Source organism: Periplaneta americana, chromosome 14 (assembly GCF_040183065.1).
Source record: "Periplaneta americana isolate PAMFEO1 chromosome 14, P.americana_PAMFEO1_priV1, whole genome shotgun sequence".
Classification (NCBI taxonomy): domain Eukaryota; kingdom Metazoa; phylum Arthropoda; class Insecta; order Blattodea; family Blattidae; genus Periplaneta; species Periplaneta americana.
In genome coordinates this window covers 11,861,892-11,886,864 of record NC_091130.1, presented here as the reverse complement: position 1 = coordinate 11,886,864, position 24,973 = coordinate 11,861,892, and the positions used below count along the sequence as shown (strand labels likewise).

General features: G+C 35.2%; 2 protein-coding genes across 5 annotated transcripts in view; both read right to left on the bottom strand.

The window, feature by feature from the left end:
• Window positions 1–8,344: 8,344 nt before the first annotated feature.
• On the bottom strand, window positions 8,345–19,048 carry LOC138713148 (uncharacterized). Its single transcript, XM_069844970.1, has 5 exons — window positions 18,384–19,048; window positions 14,017–14,359; window positions 13,493–13,759; window positions 11,393–11,712; window positions 8,345–9,808 (listed from the first exon to the last, which is right to left on the bottom strand). Exons 2-5 carry the CDS (start codon window positions 14,342–14,344, stop codon window positions 9,518–9,520), a joined length of 1,206 nt encoding a protein of 401 aa, XP_069701071.1. The 5' UTR covers window positions 14,345–14,359; window positions 18,384–19,048; the 3' UTR covers window positions 8,345–9,517.
• Window positions 19,049–23,771: 4,723 nt separating this feature from the next.
• Window positions 23,772–24,973, bottom strand: part of LOC138713153 (uncharacterized) — a 14,436-nt gene continuing 13,234 nt past the window's right edge. For all 4 annotated transcript variants that reach the window (XM_069844982.1, XM_069844981.1, XM_069844980.1 and 1 more), the window contains exon 5: window positions 23,772–24,973. This exon is cut by the window's right edge and continues 416 nt beyond it. The gene's annotated coding sequence lies outside the window, so the exon portion shown is untranslated.

Genomic DNA, 24,973 nt, shown 5'->3' with positions numbered 1-24,973 from the left:
GGTTGAGGGAAACCCCCGGAAAAAACATCAACCAGGCAACCTGCCCCGACCGGGATTCGAACCCGGGCCACCTGGTTTCGCGGCCAGACGCGCTGACCGTTACTCCACAGGTGTGGACTGAATTAAGTTAATTAGTATATTTAATAAACTGTCTTTGTAAATTTTATGTTGTATTATTGGCTAAGACCACACCGTACATGAGCCTGGCTCTTAGGTAATGTCTAGAAATATTTTTGTTGTATACTTCTGAATTTGTACTCACTTTGCTTACTAGCTACATTTACTTACTTACTTACAAATGCCTTTTAAGGAACCCGAAGGTTCATTGCCGCCCTCACATAAGCCCGCCATCGGTCCCTATCCTGTGCACGATTAATCCATTCTCTATCACCATATCCCACCTCCCTCAAATCCATTTTAATATTATCCTCCCATCTACGTCTCGGCCTCCCCAAAGATCTTTTTCCCTCTGGCCTCCCAACTAACACTCTATATGCATTTCTGGATTCGCCCATACGTGCTACATGCCCTGCCCATCTCAAACGTCTGGATTTAATGTTCCTAATTATGTCAGGTGAAGAATACAATGCGTGCAGTTCTGTGTTGTGTAACTTTCTCCATTCTCCTGTAACTTCATCCCGCTTAGCCCCAAATATTTTCCTAAGCACCTTATTCTCAAACACCCTTAACCTGTGTTCCTCTCTCAGAGTGAGAGTCCAAGTTTCACAAGCATACAGAAGAACCGGTAATATAACTGTTTTATAAATTCTAACTTTCAGATTTTTTGACAGCAGACTGGATGATAAGAGCTACTCAACCGAATAATAACAGGCATTTCCCATATTTATTCTGCGTTTAATTTCCTCCCGAGTGTCATTTATATTTGTTACTGTTGCTCCAAGATATTTGAATTTTTCCACCTCTTCGAAAAATAAATCTCTTGCTTACTAGCTACATAAATAAATAATGTGTAATACTGTCAGAGAAAAATGTAATATGCAAGCTATGGATGACCGAGTCATAAAATGTGAAACAGTAATATAAACCAGCAAATGTACGAACCCAGCTGACATCCAGAAGAGGGCAAACCTCCACGCTCTGTTAGAAATAAATGAACTGACTTTCTGCTGGATCAGAGGCCAAAGGATCAAGGAAACGAGAGGGCAGGGTTCCCAGCTGAAGGAACCACTAAACAATAGGTTACGACATACTGCTCTTATCACTATGTAAACTGAAGCTTAAAGAACATTACAAAAACCTTTGGAACCGACTGTATACATCCTCTCGTAATGCTTGTTACACAAAAATTTACTTTCCAAACATTCCACTGCAAACCAACTTTCACTCTAGCTTCATTCTAACCCAGTTCATGACAAATCATGCCAATTTCTGCAATACATATACAAAATTGGCAAAAGTACATCGACATGCCCATGTGAAGAGGAGTACCAGATATCTGCCCATCTTCCTCCATGTTTATTTAATTTGACTATTACACTTTTACTACGTCACACTACTTTCGACCAATAAAACGGTACGAAAGGACGTCTTTCAACCAATCATGGTTGCTTATCGCACAATTTTATCGCGTTCCTAGCATTTGTTTAATTTTATCGCGTCCCTAGCATTTGTTTATTTTTATCACTACCCTAGCATTTGTTTCTTTGTTTGCCAACATTTCAAACTGCACTGGTCTGGACGTCAAAAAACAGAAAATTACAAACCACTCCAGTCGATGCACAGCAGTTTCAAATATGACTCGCATTGGCATTCAAGAACAAGAATTAATAAAGATCACTGGTCATATATGAAGAGCACCATTCGGAAATCCTGAATAAGTTGAGGGATACACCATGTACATCAACGAGTTCACTTCTTTTACGCACACGTCCTATACAACATCAACTGAACCACCAACCACTAAAACATTCAAATTTCAAAATTGTACTTTCAATAATTGTTTCTTTTAAAATTATTCATGTTTATTTTTTATTTCATCATCGTTAATTAAAACTTTTCTTGTTTATTTCATCATCCCTAATTAAAACTTTTCTAACACTTCTTTATATTATTTAGGTTATGTTATAGCTTCTGCTATATGATATTATGGATAGTCACGTATCAGAGATTGTTTAATACTAAGATTTATTGAAAATCATCTGTCAAGTGACGTTGATTACTGGGATCCGGATAATTGAAGTGGAATGCAACTGTTTTAATAAAAATGAAACTGAATCAACAAAGCCTTCTTGAGGAGTAACCGTCCACAGAGTTCAATGAAGATTCCATAGTTGGAAAAACTGATAACAAGAAAACATAATCATAAAACACTACTGCCATCTAGCGTAATGTTGAGATGGTACAATAATACATTTGAAGACAGCCAATTAATATTTTATTGTATTGGAGTACTTTGTTACGTCTAATCTTTATATGCTTTCTTCTAATCGTGTAATAGTCAATTAAATCCCAATAGAGATTTGATTTTCTCTAGATAAATCAAAACCTCTAGTGAGATTAGTGTCGATAAAAACTCTATACGAAAAAGTGATAACTTAATTTATGAGTTAATATGATACAATTCAATCTATATGCAATAATGAATTATAATTCCAACCTACTTGTCTTAAATCATTCTAAAACTACTGTTATATCATTTTCGTTAACATCTGTTACTACGAAATCTCTTAATTCGTTCTTGTATTTAAGGGAACCAGGTAGTGATTAGGGGTCAAAAATCCGATTGTTTACTTTGTGTTTTAAAATAAAGTACAAAACTGCTCTTTAAAACATTATAAATATTGTTGGGGTATTTCTGCACATAAGCCTTTTAAATGACCTCTTTAAATTTGGCTGTGCATATAATTCATACTCGTACATTCTTCTTTTTTTATTTCAATACAGTTTTCCATAAGTTGACATTTTTCAAACTTCAGTGCATTTTTCTCTGAAATTACTCAATCAATTTACATGAAATTTTTACATCATTTTCTGCAGCCTGTGTTCTACATAGTAGACCTACGGGTTTAAGAATATCACACACATAACAGTAGGAAACAAACATATATGCATTGAAAAAATTGTAAAAAATGTTTAACAAAGTTCAATATTTTTTTCTGTTTCACTAGGGGTGAAATATTTAACTAAACAGTGCTTTAGAATTTACAATACACATTACTAGATAACTTAAAAAAATACAAGGTATATGAGTGAGGATTGTAGCAAGTAATGTGCACCTGAAGAATGAGGTACAATTAGCAAAGTGGGAAAACAGGTTATCAGTTAGGGCCTTTCTTTTGCACTCAGATACGAAACAAATTAGTTGTCTTTTATAACAATGAATTCAGAATGATTGATTGTATAAGCCTGAAAATTTTTATTTAATTCTGAGCACTAGAAGCCTAGAAATATTCAACTAAACTTTTGTATTTAAATTTTTTAATTGCACAGTATCACTACCCAGTTCCCTTAAAATTTCATACATCCAATTATTCTTGTAATAATTGTAACTACTATATTCTAAACGAATCTCCTTCAAGTTGAATATCTCAGAATAATAATCGACCAACATTTACGTTGGGATAAACACATCGAATACATAAGCACAAAGCTATCAAGAGTTTTATATTTGTTAAAGAAATTAACGACTTGCGTTTCTCAAATTACTTAAGATGTGCCTACTTTTCTTTTTTTCAGTCGACAATCCGATATACCCTAATTTTCTGGGGAAATTAAACCAAAATTGGAAGTGTCTTGATTCTACAAAAGAAAGCCATTAGAAGTTTATATAAATCAAACTATCTGGAACATTGTCGGGCATTTTTCAGACAATCACAGATCATAACAATCATACATGTGTGTATATATATACACGATCTAGTACTTTACACTCGACAAAATATCGACAATTACTCGTTAGTGGCCAATATACATGATCAGGAAATTAGAAACAGTGAACAAATTAATATTCCATAAGTAATTGATTAACTAACGGACTTACTTGTGTTAATTATGTAAGTCTGTGCGGCTTACAGCTGTTTCGGTGGTTCATCACACCATCCTCAGTGCCTACTAGATCTCGGCATCATCTCGAACTTCTCTGCCTATTGTGTGGGTGCGTTTGATTGTTGAAAAGTGTTGAAAAGTGGAGTCAAATAGTGTGTGTGTGTACTGAAATTGATCTGTGTGTTGAGAATTTGATCGGGGTGTGTTTTAGTGTGTCTGTATATTTTGTATTGTTCTAGTGTGTTGAGTTTTTGGTTCTTGGGTTGTATGTGTAGGACTTCCATGTCCGCATTTATGTTATTGTATGTATGATTAGCATTGGTTATGTGATCGGCGTATGTAGATGTATTGTGTCCTCTGGTTATTGCTTTAATGTGTTCTTTGTAGAACTTGTCGCAACTATTACATGTGAGTTTGTATACACCTGTGTGGTCGTATTTATTTGTTTGTGTTTTTTGTATGTTGAGATGTCTTTGTAGTGTGTTTTTCTGTTCTGTATGCTATGTTTTATTTCTGCTTTCTGAATGAAGATGCGATCTTATGTGTGCTTTCGTTTTCATGTGTTAGTGTGATGTTTTCTTGTGTTTGTGTTGTGTTTTGCGTGTTTTTGTGTTTGTTAAGTTTAAAAGTAGTGTACGTAAGATTCAAAATGGATAATATTCCATATTGCAGTTTACACAAGAGTAACACAAACTTTTCAATTATGGAGATGGGATTATATAATAAGCTCCCCAGTCAATACTATAAATTAGCAATCAATAGCTTCAAAACTACAGTTTTCCGGCTATCTCTACACTGTCTGTCTGCAGGGAGCCCACCTCGTACGAAAATAAACACGAAAACGTTCCTGAGTCACGCCTACACTCTGTTTCAACGTAAAACAACACCGTCTTCACTTTCTGTTCGAGCGTCAACCGACCCTTGTCCGCCATTTCTCACAAATCTCAGCGGGTGGCACTGCGCATGCGCGACATTGACAAATGCTGCCATCTACTGAACCATGCATGAACTAAGGCTACTCGTCACAAAATTTGAAAGTTCTAAACCCAAAATTAAACGTTTTACTAGATATTTTCAGTGTATAACATTTCGTGCGCCACCCTGTAGATTTTACAATCGGTTATTGAATAATACTTTTTATTCTGTTGCTGAGTTTTTCAATACAAACTTATATGAAATTGTTTTTTTTAATAAATACATTTAATTTCAATTAGTTACAATAATAGTACATTATGCAACGAGCCTATAATGATAGTAATTAAGAATCGAGTATGGATATTTATGAAACGAGCGCAAGCGAGTTTCATAATTTTCTTACGAGCTTCTTAATTACCATTATAGGTGAGTTTCATACCACTTTTTATGCTCGACCATATTTCTAACTTGAAATTACCGGTATTCAGATGTATACATTTTCTTTGTATCTGACAAGATCGGAAGTGACCTTGTTCTAGGTCGTGAATTGTGAGATGTGCGCAGACGCGAAAGTATTGATTTTTTCCGAGGAACAATAATGTCATTGACCTTGACGTAGTCCCGTTAAACTTGATAATATTATAACCTTGATTATTGAATTCGACATTGAAAAACGAGATGACAAATTGAATTTATTTTAATATTATTTACAATTAACGCTAATTATTATAGTAACAGAACATAACCTTCTGCGACAGTATTGGATTTCCAGCCTCCGTGACTTTTCGCTAATTCCCTTTCGATTGCATATCCGAGAATAATCGATACTTGCGGTTTTATAACGGTACAAAGCTGACTTGTCATTGGCTGAACAGTTGTAACCTGAGTCGTCATTGGCTGAAAGACCTGACCTTTAATGAGTAGGTGTACTTTAATGACATGCATTAAAGGTCTGCTACCAGATGTATAATTACTACATTTCGGCATGGTCGAGCATAAATACATTAATATTTCGTCCATATATATTTTGATTCTATTCAATATATATATTGACGAAATATTAAGAAAATGGAAAATAAAAATAAAGAACTATACACAGAATTTTAATGAAGATAATTTCATAATGACGATGCTGTTCGCTGACGATCAGGTAGTAATAGCAAATAATATAAATAACCTACAGAGAGCAGTACATGAGTTATGGAAAATAAATAAGAACTATAATGTGGAGATATCTGTACATAAGACTAAAACTATGGCATTTTGTGGCAAATCTCCTGTAAGATCTAAAATAGTAATAGGAAAGAGTATCATAGAACAAGTAAATAAATTTAAATTTTTGGGCGTTACCTTATCTTATAAAGGAGACTATGCTCAAAAAGAGAAAATAGAACAATTTAATTACATAAATGGAACAATAAGAAGAACCCTGAAATCAAAAGCTAGAAAAGATACATTTTTAAATTTTATCAGGTGATGTCAGTGCCCAGTTTACTATCTGGAAGCGAAACGTGGGTTATGAAAAAGAGAGATGCCTCTAGATTACAAACAAATGAAATGAAATTTTTGAGAAGCGTAGCAGGTTACAGGAAAATATAACATAAATGAAACTAAGATATAAGAAAAGAACTTGAGATATATGTATTAAACAACAAAATAGAAGAATGTAGAAATACATGGATGTCTCACATTTCAAGGATGCAGGACGACAGGATACCATATAAGTTTTGGAAATATAAACCTCGGGGAAGAAGAAATATTGGAAGACCAGCCAAAAGATGGATGGACCAATTTCAGTAGCTGCTACAGGAATCAATTTCCTAATGCATGAAGGATGATGATGATGATGATGAAATACATTAAGGGTGAACTGTTTTCTTTAATTTAAAAGTTTCAAATTATTTCATACTTTCATTGTATTATTTAAATTTTACTGTTTCTTTTACTGGTGTTTTCTTTTTCAAATATATTATATGTTTTTCAATGTATTTTGACGAAGCCTAAAACTGTATGTGTAATGGCCAAAATTGAATTGAATTCTGTTAGCTTGTCGGACTCAAATGACTGACACTGGCTCATCTATCTGCACTCATTGAGCTAAGCTGATTAATATATTTGATTTAACTGACATACTGACTCCACTGACTAACGTAGGTGGACTGACTGTAGTGGCTAATGATTGGACTGGATTAGACTGTACCGGGTTGAATAACCGCGCTTTGAATGTGACAAAGTGAGAAACTGTCCGAATGTGAGAGTGGCTGAAGAAAAAATAGGAAGTGGACAAGGAATGAGAGCAAAATAGCAAGATATTAATACGTGTACCTAAGTAAGCTCTGTGATTTAATATAAATCTAACAGCGTCTTCACATACGAGTATCTGCAATTACACAGAAGCTAATATTCATTGAAGTTTTCTCCCTCTTCTTTCATACAAGAATAACACATTTCCTTCTACAGGGACATCATTTTATTTTTACTAACATTTCTAATATTAATCTGGCTATACCTTTGGATTAAAGGTTGAGAACGGGAAACACAGTTTGCTACCCCTTTCACGACTGGAGTTCGATGAGACTTTACTAGGTATAGGAGGGAAGAAAAGTAGTTCATCCATTTACGTAAACTAATAAATATTGGGATTTTGAGTTTGATCATTTTCATTAGGTTTTTGTTTAATCAAATTACAGTACTGTATTAACAATAAGTGTTTTTACTCACGAATTAAGCTATCCATTCGGACGTATATTATATTGTCTACAGCACATTAGCCTACAATATAGAGAATGAAGTTAAATTGAAAAATATTCATAATATGGATATTTAAATACATTTTTGAAAATAGTGGCCGTTCATCTCGATACAGGCTTCAGTTCTTTTGTGGATATTATCGCACTATAGACTATTGTACCTAATTCCAATTACCAGTTTCGGCCTTCGTACTAGTAACTCATGTTGAAATAATTCTGTACCTACTCTATAAAAGAGTACCTTAAGTAGGGCCTACTGTAATAGTAATATACGTTACAAGAGCGGTATGTTGACGTTTTCATGTTCGAGGAAAAGATTGAAAAAGCGAAACGTAGTTGAGCTTTTTTAATTTCCGAGAACATGAAAACAAACATACCGCTCTTGTATCGTACATTATTTTGTGCGAAGATCGTTTATTACATACCTGAAAGACGAATTTATAATTAGTTGCAATGAAATCTCCATCTTGGTTTCTGTTTAATGACGGCAACTTTGGAATACCAAAATATCTATCTTCAAATTGTTGCTATAAAATGTTTGCTGTGTTTACTATATTCCAGCAGGCCGTGATATACGTCTGTCTTTTTTTTCCCCCAGTCTATAAATGCGAACTTAAAACAAACGGTAAGGTTATGTAATGATTTATTTTTCATTTTAATATTTTAACAATATTATTTATATAACATATTGCAGTGATAACATCGGCATCTGAAATCTTGTTCATTTTCTCACGGCTTCCTTAATGTTACTTTCATTACAAATGCAGTAACTTTTGTAGTGTTGTAGAGTTTACTTAATTTTTGCAAATATTTAAAAACAATAATTAACAGTGCAATTCAGATGAAATTGCAGTGGTAAGTTTCCAATTTATAATTATGACTATGTTAAATGTCTCTAAAAATAATATGTTAAAAGCCTAAAGCAGTAAAATGAATGTGGCGCTTAAGCGGTAAGAAGAGGGAAATTTTTATGTGTGTTACGTTGGGAATACTGAATGTGGTATTTCACACTTACCGCGTATTGGTTTTGTGCGGAAAGCAAGCAAATACGCACGATCTCGCACAAATTCAGTCTTCACTTCTGCCCGATCCGCACGGATAAAATTACTCAGACATGCTATCTACTGTCCGTCTAAGTGGTTATGCCGCAGAGTCGTAGAAAGGGGGGAAATCACGTGACAGTTAATTACTTAACGAGGTCCTTTTATTTAAGTTATTTTAAATAGTTGTATAATATTACGTAGACGTCCAATTCCTAACAGAAATTAATGTTTTCAGAAAAGAGCTAAGACAGCCCAGCCACTAGCCTTTACAGAGGGGCAAGCAGAAGCGAGTGGGGGGAAAACCGGGATGCGACGTAGGCAAACGGAAGACAGTATCTGTGCGAAAATATGATTCAATATTGAAAGCTCTTTCGTCACTAGAAAACGCGAACATATTTCTGAAACGTACTATACTCACTAACTCATTACTGCTTACTATGACCGCATACGCGGCCTTTGTTCTGTGTGGAGAACGGTTGGAAGTTCACTGGTAAAGGGGTGGGAGTGAAGTACATTCAAAGATTCAGGTACAATAAAAATTGAAGTAAAAATAAAATTATGTTCGTGTACTAACAGTAGTGAGATTTGCTAGTAGTATCATTGATGCTGATACTGATACTCATGTTCATGTCCCTTGTGTGTTGTTAAAGCGATTACACGAATGATAGAAGTAACTTCCTTTCCATTACCCGCCATACGGCAGTGTAGGCCCTACGTACCCGAGTTGCAATGAAGTCTTGCCAACATTTAATTGAGAGGCAGTTCAAGCTTAAAGAATTATTCCGCGTATAAAATATATATCAATTATTTCCCCTCAAAAAGCCCTTTACTTTCAAAGAACGGTAGTAACCATTTGACTGACTTCTTGTATTGGTCGCCGTACATAACCGGTCCTGGGTTCTTGCCGTTGTCGAGTGCTTCATCAAAATTAAACCCACAGTCCGGTGGGCACTGCATGACGGCGTAAGGGCAGATCATGGTGAACAGCCCGTAGTACGATTTGCTGTCGAATTCCTTGTGCAGCTCTTCAAGGCTCATCAACGTCTGTGTGTAGCCCAGAGCCGTTAGTGTCTCGCACAGAGTGCTGTGATACTCCTGCAATGACAGTTGTGCATTACATTATGAGATAGTTTATCTGTTGAATTTATATGTTGAAGGCATTACTGAATACAAATAAGTATCAGTGATTATAAAATACAAACCTAAACAAAAAACTCAAACGAAAACGAAACAAACGCAAACGAAAACGAAACAAATGTAATAAAATACGAAACAAACGTAAACAAATACGAAACAAATGGTAACTAATACGAAACACACGTAAACAAATGCGAAACAAACGCAAACAAAAACGAAACAAACGTAAACAAAAACGAAACAAATGCAAACAAAAACGGAACAAAAGTAAACAAATGGGAAACAAACATAAACAAAAACAAAACAAACGTAAACAAAAACGAAACAAACGCAAACAAAAACCGAACAAATGTAAACAAATGCGAAACAAACATAAACAAAAACGAAACAAATGTAAACAAAAACGCAAACAAAAACGAAATAAATGGAAGCATTAAAAAACACGAAACGAACACGAAACAAACCAAACAAAGCAAAACAAACGCAAACAAAAACGAAACAAACGAAAAGAAACAAACGCAAACAAAAACGAAACAAACGAAAAGAAACAAATGCAAACAAAAACGAAACAAACGTAAACAATAACGAAGGAAACTTAAACAAAAACGAAACAAATGGAAGCATGAAACAAACACGAAACGAACCAGAAACAAACCAAACAAAGCAAAACAAACGCAAACAAAAACGAAAGAAACGCAAACAAAAACGAAACAAACGTAAACAAAAACGAAACAAACGTAAACAAAAACGAAATAAATGTAAACAAAAACGAAACAAATGGAAGCATGAAACGAACACGAAACAAAAAAACAATGTAAAACAAACGTATACAAAAACGAAACAAATGGAAACAGGAAACGAACGCGAAACAAACAAATCAAAGCGAAAGAAACGCAAACAAAAACGAAACAAACGAAAAGAAACAAACGTAAACAAAAACGAAACAAACGTAAACAAGAACGAAACAAACGCAAACAAGAACGAAACAAACGCAAACAAAAATGAAACAAACGCAAACAAAAACGAAACAAACGCAAACAAAAACGAAACAAATGCAAAAAACTAAACAAAAACAAACAAAAAACATACAGATAGCAAAAATGAACAAGAAAGCAAACAAAGAAATAGTCCTATGCATAAAAACAAACAAAACGGAATAAACATCAAATACATAAACAAAGAAAACAAAACAGGATTAAACAAATCTCTCAAGTTCTCGTACAATTACTGTAGTTGTTGACTTAACAGCACTCGACTTAAGACATGTCTTTGTTAACTGAAGCACTTAAGCCGCTCTGAATCTCTTAACATGTTTACACAACTTAATCCACGATGAGGGAATGTATTCTTGCGCAGATTATAGGCAGTCGTATAAGATGCGAAGTGCGTATAGTAAAAAACACAATATAAAACTGAGGATAGTAGACGCAGGCAAAAACTCACTTTTCAGTTTCCTCAAGAAATAGCCTATTAGGTAATCGCAACAAATGGGAGTATACAGGGCCTTCAAATTTGTTAAATATAAATGTTCTACTCTCCTACCTGCAATAGCCTGTCCATATGGTTGATCCGCACTTCAGGGGTGGCACTGGTGACTATGAAATAGTAGATGTCTATGACCGGCGAGCCAAGGTACGCCAGCTGGAAATCCAATATTCGAGTCCTTTTACGGTCCTCTGTGAATAGGATATTGTTGGTCCACACGTCGCCGTGGATCAGCACGTTGAAGCCTGACTCTCTGCGCTCAATTGTTTGTTGCACCAGTTTTATTACATCGGGCGCCTGACGCCTTAGGACGTCTGCGTACTTCTTCCACTCCTCTGACCACGTGTCCAGTTCTTCGACCAGTGTGTTCGCCATCCCTAATACAAGTGAAAATATGATTATCAAACCATGGAATTAACAGATGTAACCTGATTCTTTCCTTAGCAAGAAAGTAGGAACTTATCTCCTATTTCCAATCGTGATAGTAGTAGTAGTAGTAGTAGTAGTAGTAGTAGTAGTAGTAGTAGTAGTAGTAGTAGTAATAGTAGTACAGAATCAACGTGCCACTCACCTAATTCCCCTGTTGTTCAGATCAGAAACTCGTAGCTGTCTCGAGTCTGGATTGTATATGAAAAGCTGACAAAGGGAGAGATGTAAATATAGTAGGATAGGATAGGAGCTCTACAAGGGAATGAGATATATTGAATGAAGGTGCCGAATGTGAAGGGAACGACGAATATTTTTAGTAATAGTATAACCCAGCGTTTCTCAAACTTTTTTGAAGTGGGGACCACTTTTTAAGTCAGAACAGTTCCGCGGACCACCTTACTCTTGTTCCCTTCGAAAGCAAATTTATCATTTTTGTAGCATTTTCTATTTTAAAATAGAATTAATTAATTATAATACTTTTCTTATTATGTTTTTGTAGCCAATCACAAGTAACTTATAACAAATTCCTTGCATTGTTGATTAATCGCTTGCCTGTTAGCAGTTAGTTGTTTGAAATCCTTCTTATGTGTTATACACAGTAGTTGTCCATGTCTCTGTTAAATAGTGCCCATTATAAATAATGGAAAACTGGCCTCGATCCGGATCTTTGAAAAGAAAGGAACATGAAGATACGCTTCATTAAGGGAGTGCTAATAGTTCAGAAACTGTGTGTGAAGAAATATATTAATTATAGTGCCATTAAAGAAATATCTAGTCCTAGTGGTAGCTATTCAAAGAAAAAATACTTTCGTAAATACGACAAGAGTTGTTTGGAACTTGGACTTACTTGGTGTGGCAATGAGAGTGAACAAAAACCTCGGTGCGTTGTTTGTTACGAAGTGCTATCAAACGAGTGTATGAAACACGCAAAATTGAAACGGCACTTAGAGACGAAACACGCAAGTGTAAAAAGTAAACCTTTCGGATTTTAAAATAGGCGGAGTCTAAAAATTCTTATATCGTCATCTGGAAAAACAATTAAAAAAAATTAATGCAGAAACATGCCCGATTTTCAACAAGTAAAGATGTAATTTGGCACGTTGTATTATTGGTGTACGACGTACAGTACGTGTCCATTTCAATGTGTAGACTGGGTGTCGGCAAAACTATTAAGAAAGTCATCAATACATGAAAAGGTTCGGTACATTGGTCTTTTTATAATTCGGGTGGTCCCTGGCTGGTTACAGGCTCGGCGCCAGATATGCAGGGAAAAGATGGCGAGAAACACCACGTTCATAGTGCTTTAAATCCCTCTTTTGTTACTGAGAGTAGAGTGGGAAGTGGGTAGACGGCTAGGGTAAGAAATTTCATAAAATATTAGTACTGGGAGAAAAAGTGAAAGGCGATTGCCACGTGTCATTTCCAAATATCCACAAGCAATGACTCGCAGTCTCATTTCCGGCCAATTAAACTGTCCTTCCACATGCCTTTCCAGTGCATAACGCACATGGTTTCCAGTTGCATGCTACACGAGTGTAGAGTACATTAAAAACATATACTTTGATTTGTCCTATGACATTGAGGTTTTCGTACACACTGTATTACTAGAATTTTAGTGGAAATAATAGTATAGCAATACAATAAGTGGCAGGTAAGATTAGTAGTGTTAACGACATCATTGATAGTTGCTTTAATAAAAACTATGTGATTAAAATTTAAAAAATGTACCAGAGGCGAACTTAGTAAAGTTGTATTCGCTGCTGGGCTCATGGAAGAAGCTTATGAGGAACTTCCTCATGGAGTCTGGGTCCCTCTGATGTAGGATTACTGACGCGGCGTGAAACCTGGCTATGGTGCGCATGACAAGTAGAGAGGGCTGCAGATCCAGTCCAACAAGACGGTCCGCCATCTTGAATCCTGCAGCTGTCAAGTTCTCCATAACCAGGAAGGCTCTGCAGGCGTAGAAACACCTCGGGAACAGAGGTTCAAAGCCGTCTGCGGGAAAAGTGAACATTTCTCTCAACTGCGCTCTTCAGCATTAAAACATTAAATTAAGGCATTCACACATGAAGCACATGCTGTCCACTATAACATTTTGTGGCCGACTCCGCATCTCACTAAAGGTAATAGTTGAACCACACAACAGCGCCACTCGGAAGCGCTGTTAAGAAATACGTTTTGAGACCCACAAATCCTTCTCCAGCATCGTCCTATCACAGTCTTATTGTCTCCCAATACCCATTTACATTTACCTGGCATAATTTCCTGCAAAATGGAGTGTATCTTTGGCAGGATGTTATTGTACATAGCCTTCTCCTTTTTGAAGATGCTGCTATCCTTCATGATCTCTGCAGCAACCCCTTCCTCCATGCAAACCTTGACTATGAGGGCATGAGCACCCCCCTCTTTGGTCCTTACTACTAAATGATTTATCCTGCTCAGGTAGTTGTCTCCTTTGAGCGTAGAGGGTTCTAATTCCACGTCCGTGACCGTAATTTCGCCGTAGTATGCCCTTAGCCATAACTCTAGCAACTTCTTGTCAATCCACGGTGGAGACGTGGCTGTTTCAGTCGTTTCCATAGCAACCTATAAAGACTGAAGAAAGAATATGCAAGGCTTTAACATTTTTAGTTTCATTAAAATTGTTAACTAAAATATCTATTAGATATGTATCACTTTAATACTGTATTAGGTCGCCTCATAAATTGATATTTTTATAACTTTAATGATTTTCTTTGGTTGGGTAATGCAATTTAGAGGAAGTTATGGGTTATTATATACCTACTGCTCATTGCGAGTATGTGACAATCGTAAATTTTTAATACAATTAATTTAAAATGGAGATGATAAAGTTTGTAATTACTAGACTTCGTGGAATTGCCAGGAGAATCGCAAGGTTTACTGCGCACCCGGTATAGACTGTATGAGAAAGGGGCGTGCAACGGTTGGAGTATGCCTCTAAATCAGCAGTATACTGCGGTTACAATAAAACCTGTATCCTGTATTCAAGAAATATAATGAATGATCATTGAAGTAGGAAATGTTTAAACATATAAATACACAATTATTTTATATTAAGATATATTAACTCTTAAAATTAAATATAAGATACATCATCCTTGAATATGTGCCTTGAAGTGAAGAGTTACGTACATTTTGAGCGACTGCAAAGTAACCTCCTCCGATGGTCACTTAAACAGTTTTTATTTTGGGAAAATATACGTTCAACATCACACGATGTAATACGTAAATATTTGAAGAACGGAAAGTCACAACTTTTTAGTACACCACTTCGGATGTCTTGTCGTGACCTGATGGTACATCATTTATAATACGAAGTTGTGTTAAAAAAATGTTAAAATGTTTTTTTTATTTAACGACGCTCGCGACTGCAGAGGTTATATCAGCGTCGCCGGATGTGCCGGAATTTTGTCCCGCAGGAGTTCTTTTACATGCCAGTAAATCTACTGACATGAGCCTGTCGCATTTAAGCACACTTAAATCCCATCGACCTGGCCCGGGATCGAACCCGCAACCTTGGGCATAGAAGGCCAGCGCTATACCAACTCGCCAACCAGGTCGACTCGAATTTGTGAATAGGCAGAATTTTTAGCAATAATGTTTCTCAACTTACATTTCACTTTTTCTGAAATTAGTGAATTGTTATTTTTTATAACAGTTTGTGATACTTTATCCACTATATTAAGGGCTTCTGAGAGTTGTAGTTTAGACGATTCTAACAGGATGATTTTGGACACGATTTTGAAATTGGAATCAATGAACAGAATATCTTTCAATAGCTGTTCAGAAGGTAATGATTATACAGCTGCAACAGCGGAACTGTCTGTGCTATCCAATGCATCAATTACCTCCATTATTTTGCCGTAATGTTCTGCATAATAATTAACAGCATCCAACCACGTTCCCCAACGGGTCAAGATTGGCTGCGGGGGTAAGGGTATTCCAGGGTCAATTGTTTGGAACAGCAACACTCTCATTGTAGTATGTTTGATTGAATTCTTGTCTGTACTGAACAAATATTAAGCTTTGACTATTCCAACCATAGTAATGCAAAAACAAGTGCTTACATAGGTATACATTAGCTGTAGCTGCTCTCTATCTATTTGGACCGGTCACAACTCTTAACATGAACTGTTTATACTATGAGACCGGGCGGTCGCTCAGCTCCTCTATACTACCGTTCATCGGCAACCTGATTGCATGCTGCGTGTGGCAATTCAACGAAGTCTAGTAATTACAGTTTCTTTAAAAACACTCCTGGAAACAAAATTATAAAGCAGCTGTCACGACTCGAATATGTGAAGTCGAGGATGAAGGTGTCGTTAGTGACTGTGTACCACAACGATGGTTCCAGTGTACTACTCCAGTATCTAGGGTACATATAAGGATTTCATTTCAAAACTCTCCAGTCTAAATAACTATTTAACTAAATTAAATTAAATTTAAACAAAAGACACACGAATTTAGATACTAAGGGCAAAGTTTAAAACCAGTGTTAATTGCATTTTAGGTTTCACCCTCTCGCCACCCTTGCACCCCTTTTAAATTTAAAATGACACTCCTATTTCATCCCCTACAAGACAGAGTATCATAAGCAAAATTTTGTTAGCTTTACAGGAGAGGCTGTTACAATACTTATCCAACAAGATGATGAATACGATAGTCAAAGTTTAAACAAACTTATTAGAGAGGAAAAAATTGTTAGAGCTCACGGAACTTTCACAGCTGATACGCAGTGCTAGGCAATTTATTCTAAGCACCATCACTCATTTTCGGTAAAAGTAGCGCTTACGATACTTTGTTTTACAGAGGACGATATCACAGTCTAGTATATATAGTCACGAAACTCAATACGTAGGGAATATGCATCCATAGATATTTGCTAACCTCTAGGATCGCTAATATCGCCTCATTACAGACAATGCGAAATAGTACCGCCACAGTTTATTGTTCCTAGTACTCTCAACAACTCAAGCTTCGTGACTGTATATACTACACAGCGACGATATTATGTTTATACTTCAATCTGAAAGCGTATTCAATTGTTTATGTCTCATTCATTTGTTTCACATCTTTTGTTTTCTATCATCGACAGGCTACCTGGATTTTTTTTAAGTAATACAGCAAATAGCCGTAAATATTTTCAAGTTAAATCCTTCATCATTTTTCGACAAATTGTAAGAGAATTACCTTTAAACATAATTTGTAAAATAATTTATAAATGGTTAAGAACAAAACCTTATCACGCTGCTAACGAATTTCTGTTATGTAAGATTCCAGCCACCGATTTTTTTTAACTTAAATTGTGATGTTTTTAAATAGTATTGGACTATGTCTATTTCTTATCCATGTATTTTCTTAATGTCAGAAATGAATCTTAATCTTAAACAATGTTCTTTTTCCACTTAGCTAGAATATTAAGTTTATTTTCTAAAATATCTAAGATATCTTCAAGCACCAAATATTGTGAAGAACTTCTCAATTTTCTGTATAGTTTTCATAATTTTTTGAGTGCATTAAAGTGTGAATAATGTCAAGTAACATATGTATCCAAGCAAAAATGTAACAGAATGGCTTCAAATAAATTACAATTTTGTGTATTATGAAGGAACTTTAATATTGGAGTCAGATTAAACTTCATATGCAATATTACAGAAATTATTGGCCCATGAACATTAAATATAAACAAAAAAATAGTCCAATGTACGAAAAGACAAATCAACAAACATTTTTTTTTCAGTTAACGTCCATAAAAGATAACCTTATTAGCATTTCACTCCAATCATACTCATTTAAACTATCACTGACTACATTGTTACTTCTTTCTTTAGACATCATCCTGATAGTGCTGTATTTTCAAAATTGTCTTATAATGATCTCTATTATCTAACATTATTTGAAATATATTAACATTCTATGTATGTTAGCTTAATTCTGCTACACAGTTTATTTCAGTGTTTAATTAATAGTTCATAGTATTTTGTTGTTTAATTCGTAAAAAACTCTTGTATACATGTAACTCTCATCTAAATCAAATTGTTGAATTCTTTGTAAGTTCATGCATATGTATATATACTTTTTGCTGGTTGAGTGGAAGAGAAGGCCTTACGGCCTTAACTCTGCCAGCTAAAATAAATCATTATTATTATTATTATTATTATTATTATTATTATTATTATTATTATTATTATTATTATTATTATTATTATTATTATTATAAAATCTCTTGATCGATTATTCGAAATATCAAAATACAATTTTATCATTTCGTACAATGAGAGAAAAATAAAAGCAAATAAAATAAATACAAGATAAAACATTATTATTATTATTATTATTATTATTATTATTATTATTATTACTATTATTATTATTATTATTATTATTATTATTATAATAAAAATCTCTTGATCGATTATTCGAAATATCAAAATACAATTTTATCATTTCGTACAATGAGAGAAAAATAAAAGCAAATAAAATAAATAGAAGATATAACATTTCTTAAAGATACAGGGATTACCTATCTCTATGGTATAATTTCATCGTATTACTCTTTTCTGAAATACCTGAAACAAAATTTTATGCAGTAGATTACCTTGCCAGCTCCTCTTCTCGAAGTTTTGCTCTCAGATTGCTTCTCCGTGTACCTACTTATATAGGCACAGGCTCATACTCCCAAGGAACTGCATGCAGATTGCTCAGTCATCCCATCATTTCAATTGTCCTATTACACCCATGGTCAAGAGCAAGGCCACATGCATCACACTAATTACGATTGCAGCAATTTTCTATCCAAGCACTACTAGTTAAAATAGATTGGTCTCTAGCCAACTGGCTAGACAGTGAACTATCTGCTAGAAATGAGCTCACATTTTGACGAATCCGAACTACAACTAGTAGGCAATTAAGTAGTAAAGGTAGTAGGAGGGCAGACATGGGTACACATTTATGGATAGGGTGATAGGCAGTAGACAGGTAAACAGGCACGTAGGATAACTATAAAAGTGTCCTTGAGCGATTGCGCGAAAATGTGAGGAAGAAAAGGCCTGCACTCTGGCGAGACAAGTATTCGCTCTTCCATCATGACAACGCACCAGCTCATTGAGCTTTCTTAATCAGGGAATTTTTGGCCAAATTCCAAATTCCTGTGCTTCCATAACCCTCCTATTCGCCTGATATATAGTCCGGATCAGCTTACTTTTTTTTTAGATAGATAGATAGATTTATTGAGTAAAATTATACATACAAATTTTATATTATCATAAATTTCTCTAAAATCCAATGCACGAGTCTTCTGACCGTACGTGCTTTGTACCCGAAACAAGTCCCCCTTTGTAGGTCCCCCCCCCCCACCTATGATTACATCCAACTACTCTCTACAAGAACACATATTAAAAATGGAAATGGCACAATAAAACACATTATATAATATATCCTAACCTAAAAGACCTAAAAGTGTACAGTTGGGTGGATACTATTATCCCTTCCTCAGTTCGCGTCACAAACTTCAACAGCTGCAGTTCTAATCTTTCTCGCCTTCAAGAGGAACAATCCCGTCTTTTGTTCTCATTCTCTATTCCCCATGAGGTCAAGACATGCAAGCGAACTCCTATTCTGACTTAGCATCGAGGGTGGTAAATATTTTCTCCGTACAAGTTCCAATTCGACACACAGTAATAAAATATGCTTATAGGAATCCTTTTCTTTGCAAAGCGGACAAAGACGCTCCCCTTCTTCGTTGACAATTTTGTTACCCTTCCATGCCCCCAATCTTAGCCACGCTAAACCTGCTCTGCTGTCCTTGTTACAAGAATTTATGTATTCACACCTCCCCCAGTTAAGCATGAGATCTGATTGTAAATGTAGTGACGACTTTTCCGAACATTGGAGCTCAATCTCCTGCCTCTTGATATCAATTAAACGCATCTTCACATTACGCCAAACATTCCTCCTGTTATTCTCTCCTTTCTCCCACACCCATCCCGTTCCTATATGATGCAGCCCTCTCTGCAGTTTATAAACCCACCCCTTTTCCCAACCCTCTCTTTGTTGAACTTTATAGCAAATCGATCGTAGAAGCGACTGATCCCCAAATATAATTTCAACCAGTATTTTATCACCCTAACTTTCATATGAATTACTTCGTTTTGAAGCCCAAACTCCTTTAGCACCCCGCAGTTAGCTGTGCTTCTGCCAATTCCAAGTATTCGTTTCAGGAAGTCCGTTTGTACCTTATTTAGTTTTCCTGCATTTTCCCAACCCCAAATTTCCGCCCCATACAACATAGATAACTTAATACTTTAAGGGTGTAACCTAATCATTTTTCCCCCCATTACTACATATACTAGTGGATTATGATCTCTCTAAAATAAATTGTCTCTCTTTGGGATATAGTAATAGTAATAACATTAATAACTATGTTTGTATATGGATTTTGCTATTGTTTAGTGCTTTATGACAGGTAGCCTATATATAGTTTGTAACAGTAAGTAATTTTGTTTCTATCTATTTACTACCGCAAACCAAGCATCGAAAATTATTGTAACTAAGTTATTTCTACTCTTATCTTTCTTGCTGATATTTATTGCTTTAATGTTTACAATTAAGGTATTCACATATAATCAAAGTATCTGAATGTCATTTCTGTATTCTTTTCTATTGTGTATTGTTACGTCCTATATATTTGGTGTTGAATTTGTAAATAAGTAATTTTGTGCATTATCTCATTATTATTGTTTAAAATCATGTATAAATTCGCAAGTTTATGTCATATTCTTGCAAAATCTCTACACATTCGTTTATAATTTCTAATTTCTGTATTTATTTTTTTTAACTGAACGTAATTTCTGCATAATATATTTAGTATTGTTTACTGTCTATTAATTAATGTATTTATATTGTAACTATGACTCATGTCTACTACTACTTTTTTAAAATTGTATATTATCTATACATAATGTATTTCAAGTGTAACAAACTACAACCCTAATATACCAAAAGATAAAATAGGGTTCCAATATTTGGATAAAAATAGTAATAATAATAATAATAATAATAATAATAATAATAATAATAATAATAATAATAATAATAGTGGATTATGGTGATTTTTTAATTTGAAGGTTGAGTTTTCTTATGCCAACTTCGTTTCGAATTTCGATACTGAGAAATACTACAACTAGTAGTCATTTTCTAACTGTAAAGTTGGCAGCAGGAACAGCTTTAGTCGGTAGTGCAAATTCTGAAAATTCAAATTGTTCTAGATTTCTGAGCCGATTACTGGAAGCTAGTGAAATTCGAACATATTAATAATTAAGTAATATCAGTATTATATTAATACATAATAGTTATTTTATGTGTTATGTTGCGGTTACAATTCAAGATTATTGTCAAATAAGTGTAAATAAATATAACATACGGTGTGATACATGACTTGGGTGATCGATAGAAAATGCGCAAGGAGGCAGCAATTATGACTAGAATAGCAAAATTATTAGGAGTCTTAAGTAAGTATTCTTAAGTATACATTTTAAGTGGCATTCGGTTTTCGGAGTTTGTACTGATCATTTTACGTGATCAAACAAAATACATTTTTAGGTTAGGTCTCGTGAATCATAAACTGTTTAGTCAAGGCAATGAATTTCATGTTGTCAGACAAAATACACGTTGATGTTATACATACTAGGTTCAAAAAGTTCCCGGAATTTGTTAGCATCATAGAAACAACGTACCTTAAACACTATTCTACAGAATTCCCTTCAAAATAGTTGCCTTCCGCAACTACACACTTTTGGCAACGCGTGTAGAGTTCCTGGAAGCCATTTTGTGAAACCCGTCTTAGTGCTCTCGTCGCGTTTGCGATAACCTCTTCAGCATTGAATCTCCGTCCTTTCAGATGACTTTTCAGACGGGGAAACAGAAAGTAATCAGGTGGTGAGAGATCAGGAGAGTATGGTGGGTGATCCAAAGCAGTTATGTTGTGCCTGGCAAGAAAATTATTTACAATAATTGCGCGATGAGCAGGTGCATTGTCACATGCATAAGGAACCAGTTTTTTTCTACCCACTTTTCTGGACGTTTCCTTCTCACTGCGTCCCAGAGGCGACGGAGGGTTTCTACGTACAATTCTTTCGTTACAGTACGACCTTCTGGAATGAACTCATGGTGCATGAGACCCTGAGAGTCGAAGAAAACTTCCAACATAACTTTGCTTTAAGTGTGCTTAAATGCGACAGGCTCATGTCAGTAGATTTACTGGCATGTGAAAGAACTCCTGCGGGACAAAATTCCGGCACATCCGGCGATGCTGATATAACCTCTGCAGTTGCGAGCGTCGTTAAATAAAACATAACATTTAAAATAACTTTGCCTTTGGAAGTGTCCCTAGGAAATTTTTGCTTCCGAGGAGATGTTTTCGATTTCCACTCAGATGACTGTCGTTTAGGGACTGGGTCGTACAAGTAGCACCAGTTTCATTTTGTTTAAGAAATCACCATCTTCATCAGCCATACTGATCATGTCCCCAGCAAAACACAGAACTTGATGTTTGTACTTTGCTCTGTGGACATAATTACAAAATGCGACGAACAAACAAAACACTATGATAAACAATTGCCTACAACTCAAAACCAATAATTGCCATTATCAACAAACTTTAAGGAAATGACATCATGAATGTTACCAACAAAACAAATGTATAATATCCCTTGTTATATATTAATACGAAAAATGGTAGTAAAATTCCGGGAACCTAGTAGTATAATAAGAATCTACTAATTTACAACATAATGTGTGAGAGATCCAGGAGGAAAATATAGGCCTACTTCTCTTCTTCTCGTGGTACTACAGCCGTTTGCCAGCCTTGACCGCCCCAACAATTGTCCTCCATCTCATCCTATCACTTGCTGCTCTCCTCCATGCCCCCACACCACTCCTCAACAGGTCATCCTCTACAGACTGCAACCACCTCACTGGAGGTCTTCCAACTCTTCGGCTGCCATAAATAGTATTAAAGATCAACATTCTAGCTGGGTATTGTTCCTCTGTTCTATATAAATGGCCCAGCCGCTGTATTCTTCTTGCTTTAATTTCTCTTACTATGTCAGGGTCGTTAAATATTTTATGCTCGACCATGCCGAAACGTAGTAATTATACACCTGGTAGCAGACCTTTAATGCATGTCATTAAAGTACACCTACTCATTAAAGGTCAGATCTTTCAGACAATGACGACTCAGGTTACAACTGTTCAGCCAATGACAGGTCAGCTTTCTACCGTTATAAAACCGCAAGTATCGATTATTCTCGGATATGCAATCGAAAGAGAATTAGCGAAAAGTCACGGAGGCTGGAAATCCAATACTGTCGCAGAAGGTTATGTTCTGTTACTATAATAATTAGCGTTAATTGTAAATAATATTCAAATAAATTCAATTTGTCATCTCGTTTTTCAATGACTAATTTAATTTCAATGTTATCTCTGTAGGTTCTTATGGCCTAGCAAGGTCAATGTGGACATCTGTTCCTCGGGAAAAAATCAATATTTTCGCGTCTGCGCACATCTCACAACATACGGAACATTGCTGAAGGTCAGATACAATTAAAATTAATAATATCAAGTTAGAAATATGGTCGAGCATAAAAAGTCGTATGAAACTCGCCTATAATGGTAATTAAGAAGCTCGTATGAAAATTATGAAACTCGCTTGCGCTCGTTCATAAATATCTATACTCACTTCTTAATTACCTTCATTATAGGCTCGTTGCATAATGTACTATTATGATATAGGCCTACTCTGTCACAAATTATTGAACCAAACAGAAAACACCTCCCAACATAAAGATGAGATGTGGTCAATAAGTAAATAAGCAAGACATCGTTATTGTTAATAGTATTGTGTTATTATTATTATTATTATTATTATTATTATTATTATTATTATTATTATTATTATATTATTATTATATTATATTATTATTATTATTATTATTATTATTATTATTATTATTATTATTGTACACAGCATTGTGATTTTACCCTCTTTGGTGATATCTGGTATTAGTTGGCAACACTGAAGAGAGGCCAAATTAGCCTTTTAGGAACTGCTCTTACGTGATCCTCACTATAGCACCTACCGACTTCTATCTGTTTCCAAAATTGAAATTTTCGCTGAAACGGAACCAATTTCACTCAATCGAAGACATCAGGCAAATACGGACAGGATTTTCTTAACGCCTTTAACAAATAACATTTCCAGGAATGCTTCCAAAAGTGGAGTCGATTTGTTCAGTCAAAAAGGGACTACTTTGAAGTAGATCCATCAGAATAGCCTGTAAGTACTGCCATTTTTAAATTACAAGCCCAGTCTTAAAACTTTTCAATCACAGCTCGTGTATATACAGGGCTTTCATTTCAAAACTTCCCAGTCTATGAAAGTTGTTTGTTTTGAAGAGCTCTATCAAATGGTACCCTATTTGACCCGACTCCCATTTGAAATTTTAAAGTGATACGCCACTAACCTACTTCCTGTTAAGGCTGATTGGTGAAATCAAGCTCAAGTGAAAGTTCACATGTGGTTTAGTTGTAAATATTTTTGTCACGAAAATTTTCATGCACTAGTTTCCGAAATAAATGACTTACGAGTGGTCCGAATTACCCATTACTTTTTCGTACGTTTTCTCATTGAAAGATTAGGAATTAATAAAAACGTTTCCTATGAAAGTTGTTTGTTTTGAAGAGCTCTATCAAATGGTACTTTATTTGACCCTGACTCACATTTGAAATTTTAAAGTGATACGCCACTGACGCTACTTCCTGTTAGAGATGATTGATGAAATCAAGCTCAAGTGAAAGTTCACATGTGGTTTAGTCATAAATATTTTTTTCTCGAAAATGTTCATGCACTAGTTTCCGAAATAAATGACTGAATCACCCTGTATTTTGACTCATTAAACCTTGCAACTTTCCTAGGATTTCTGTTGTTCTTCCGTAAATGAAATATATATCAGTAAGTTGCGAGGTTTAATGAGTCAAAATATAATTTACGATGCCAACAGGCTTATCCATATTTATGAGAAATCACCAACGTTTGCAGAAACAGATCGTCTGCAAGCAAACTTCAAAAGAATGGCCTTGAATTCGATTCTAGCTGGTTGCACTGACCAACATAATATCTAGGCTTGTAAC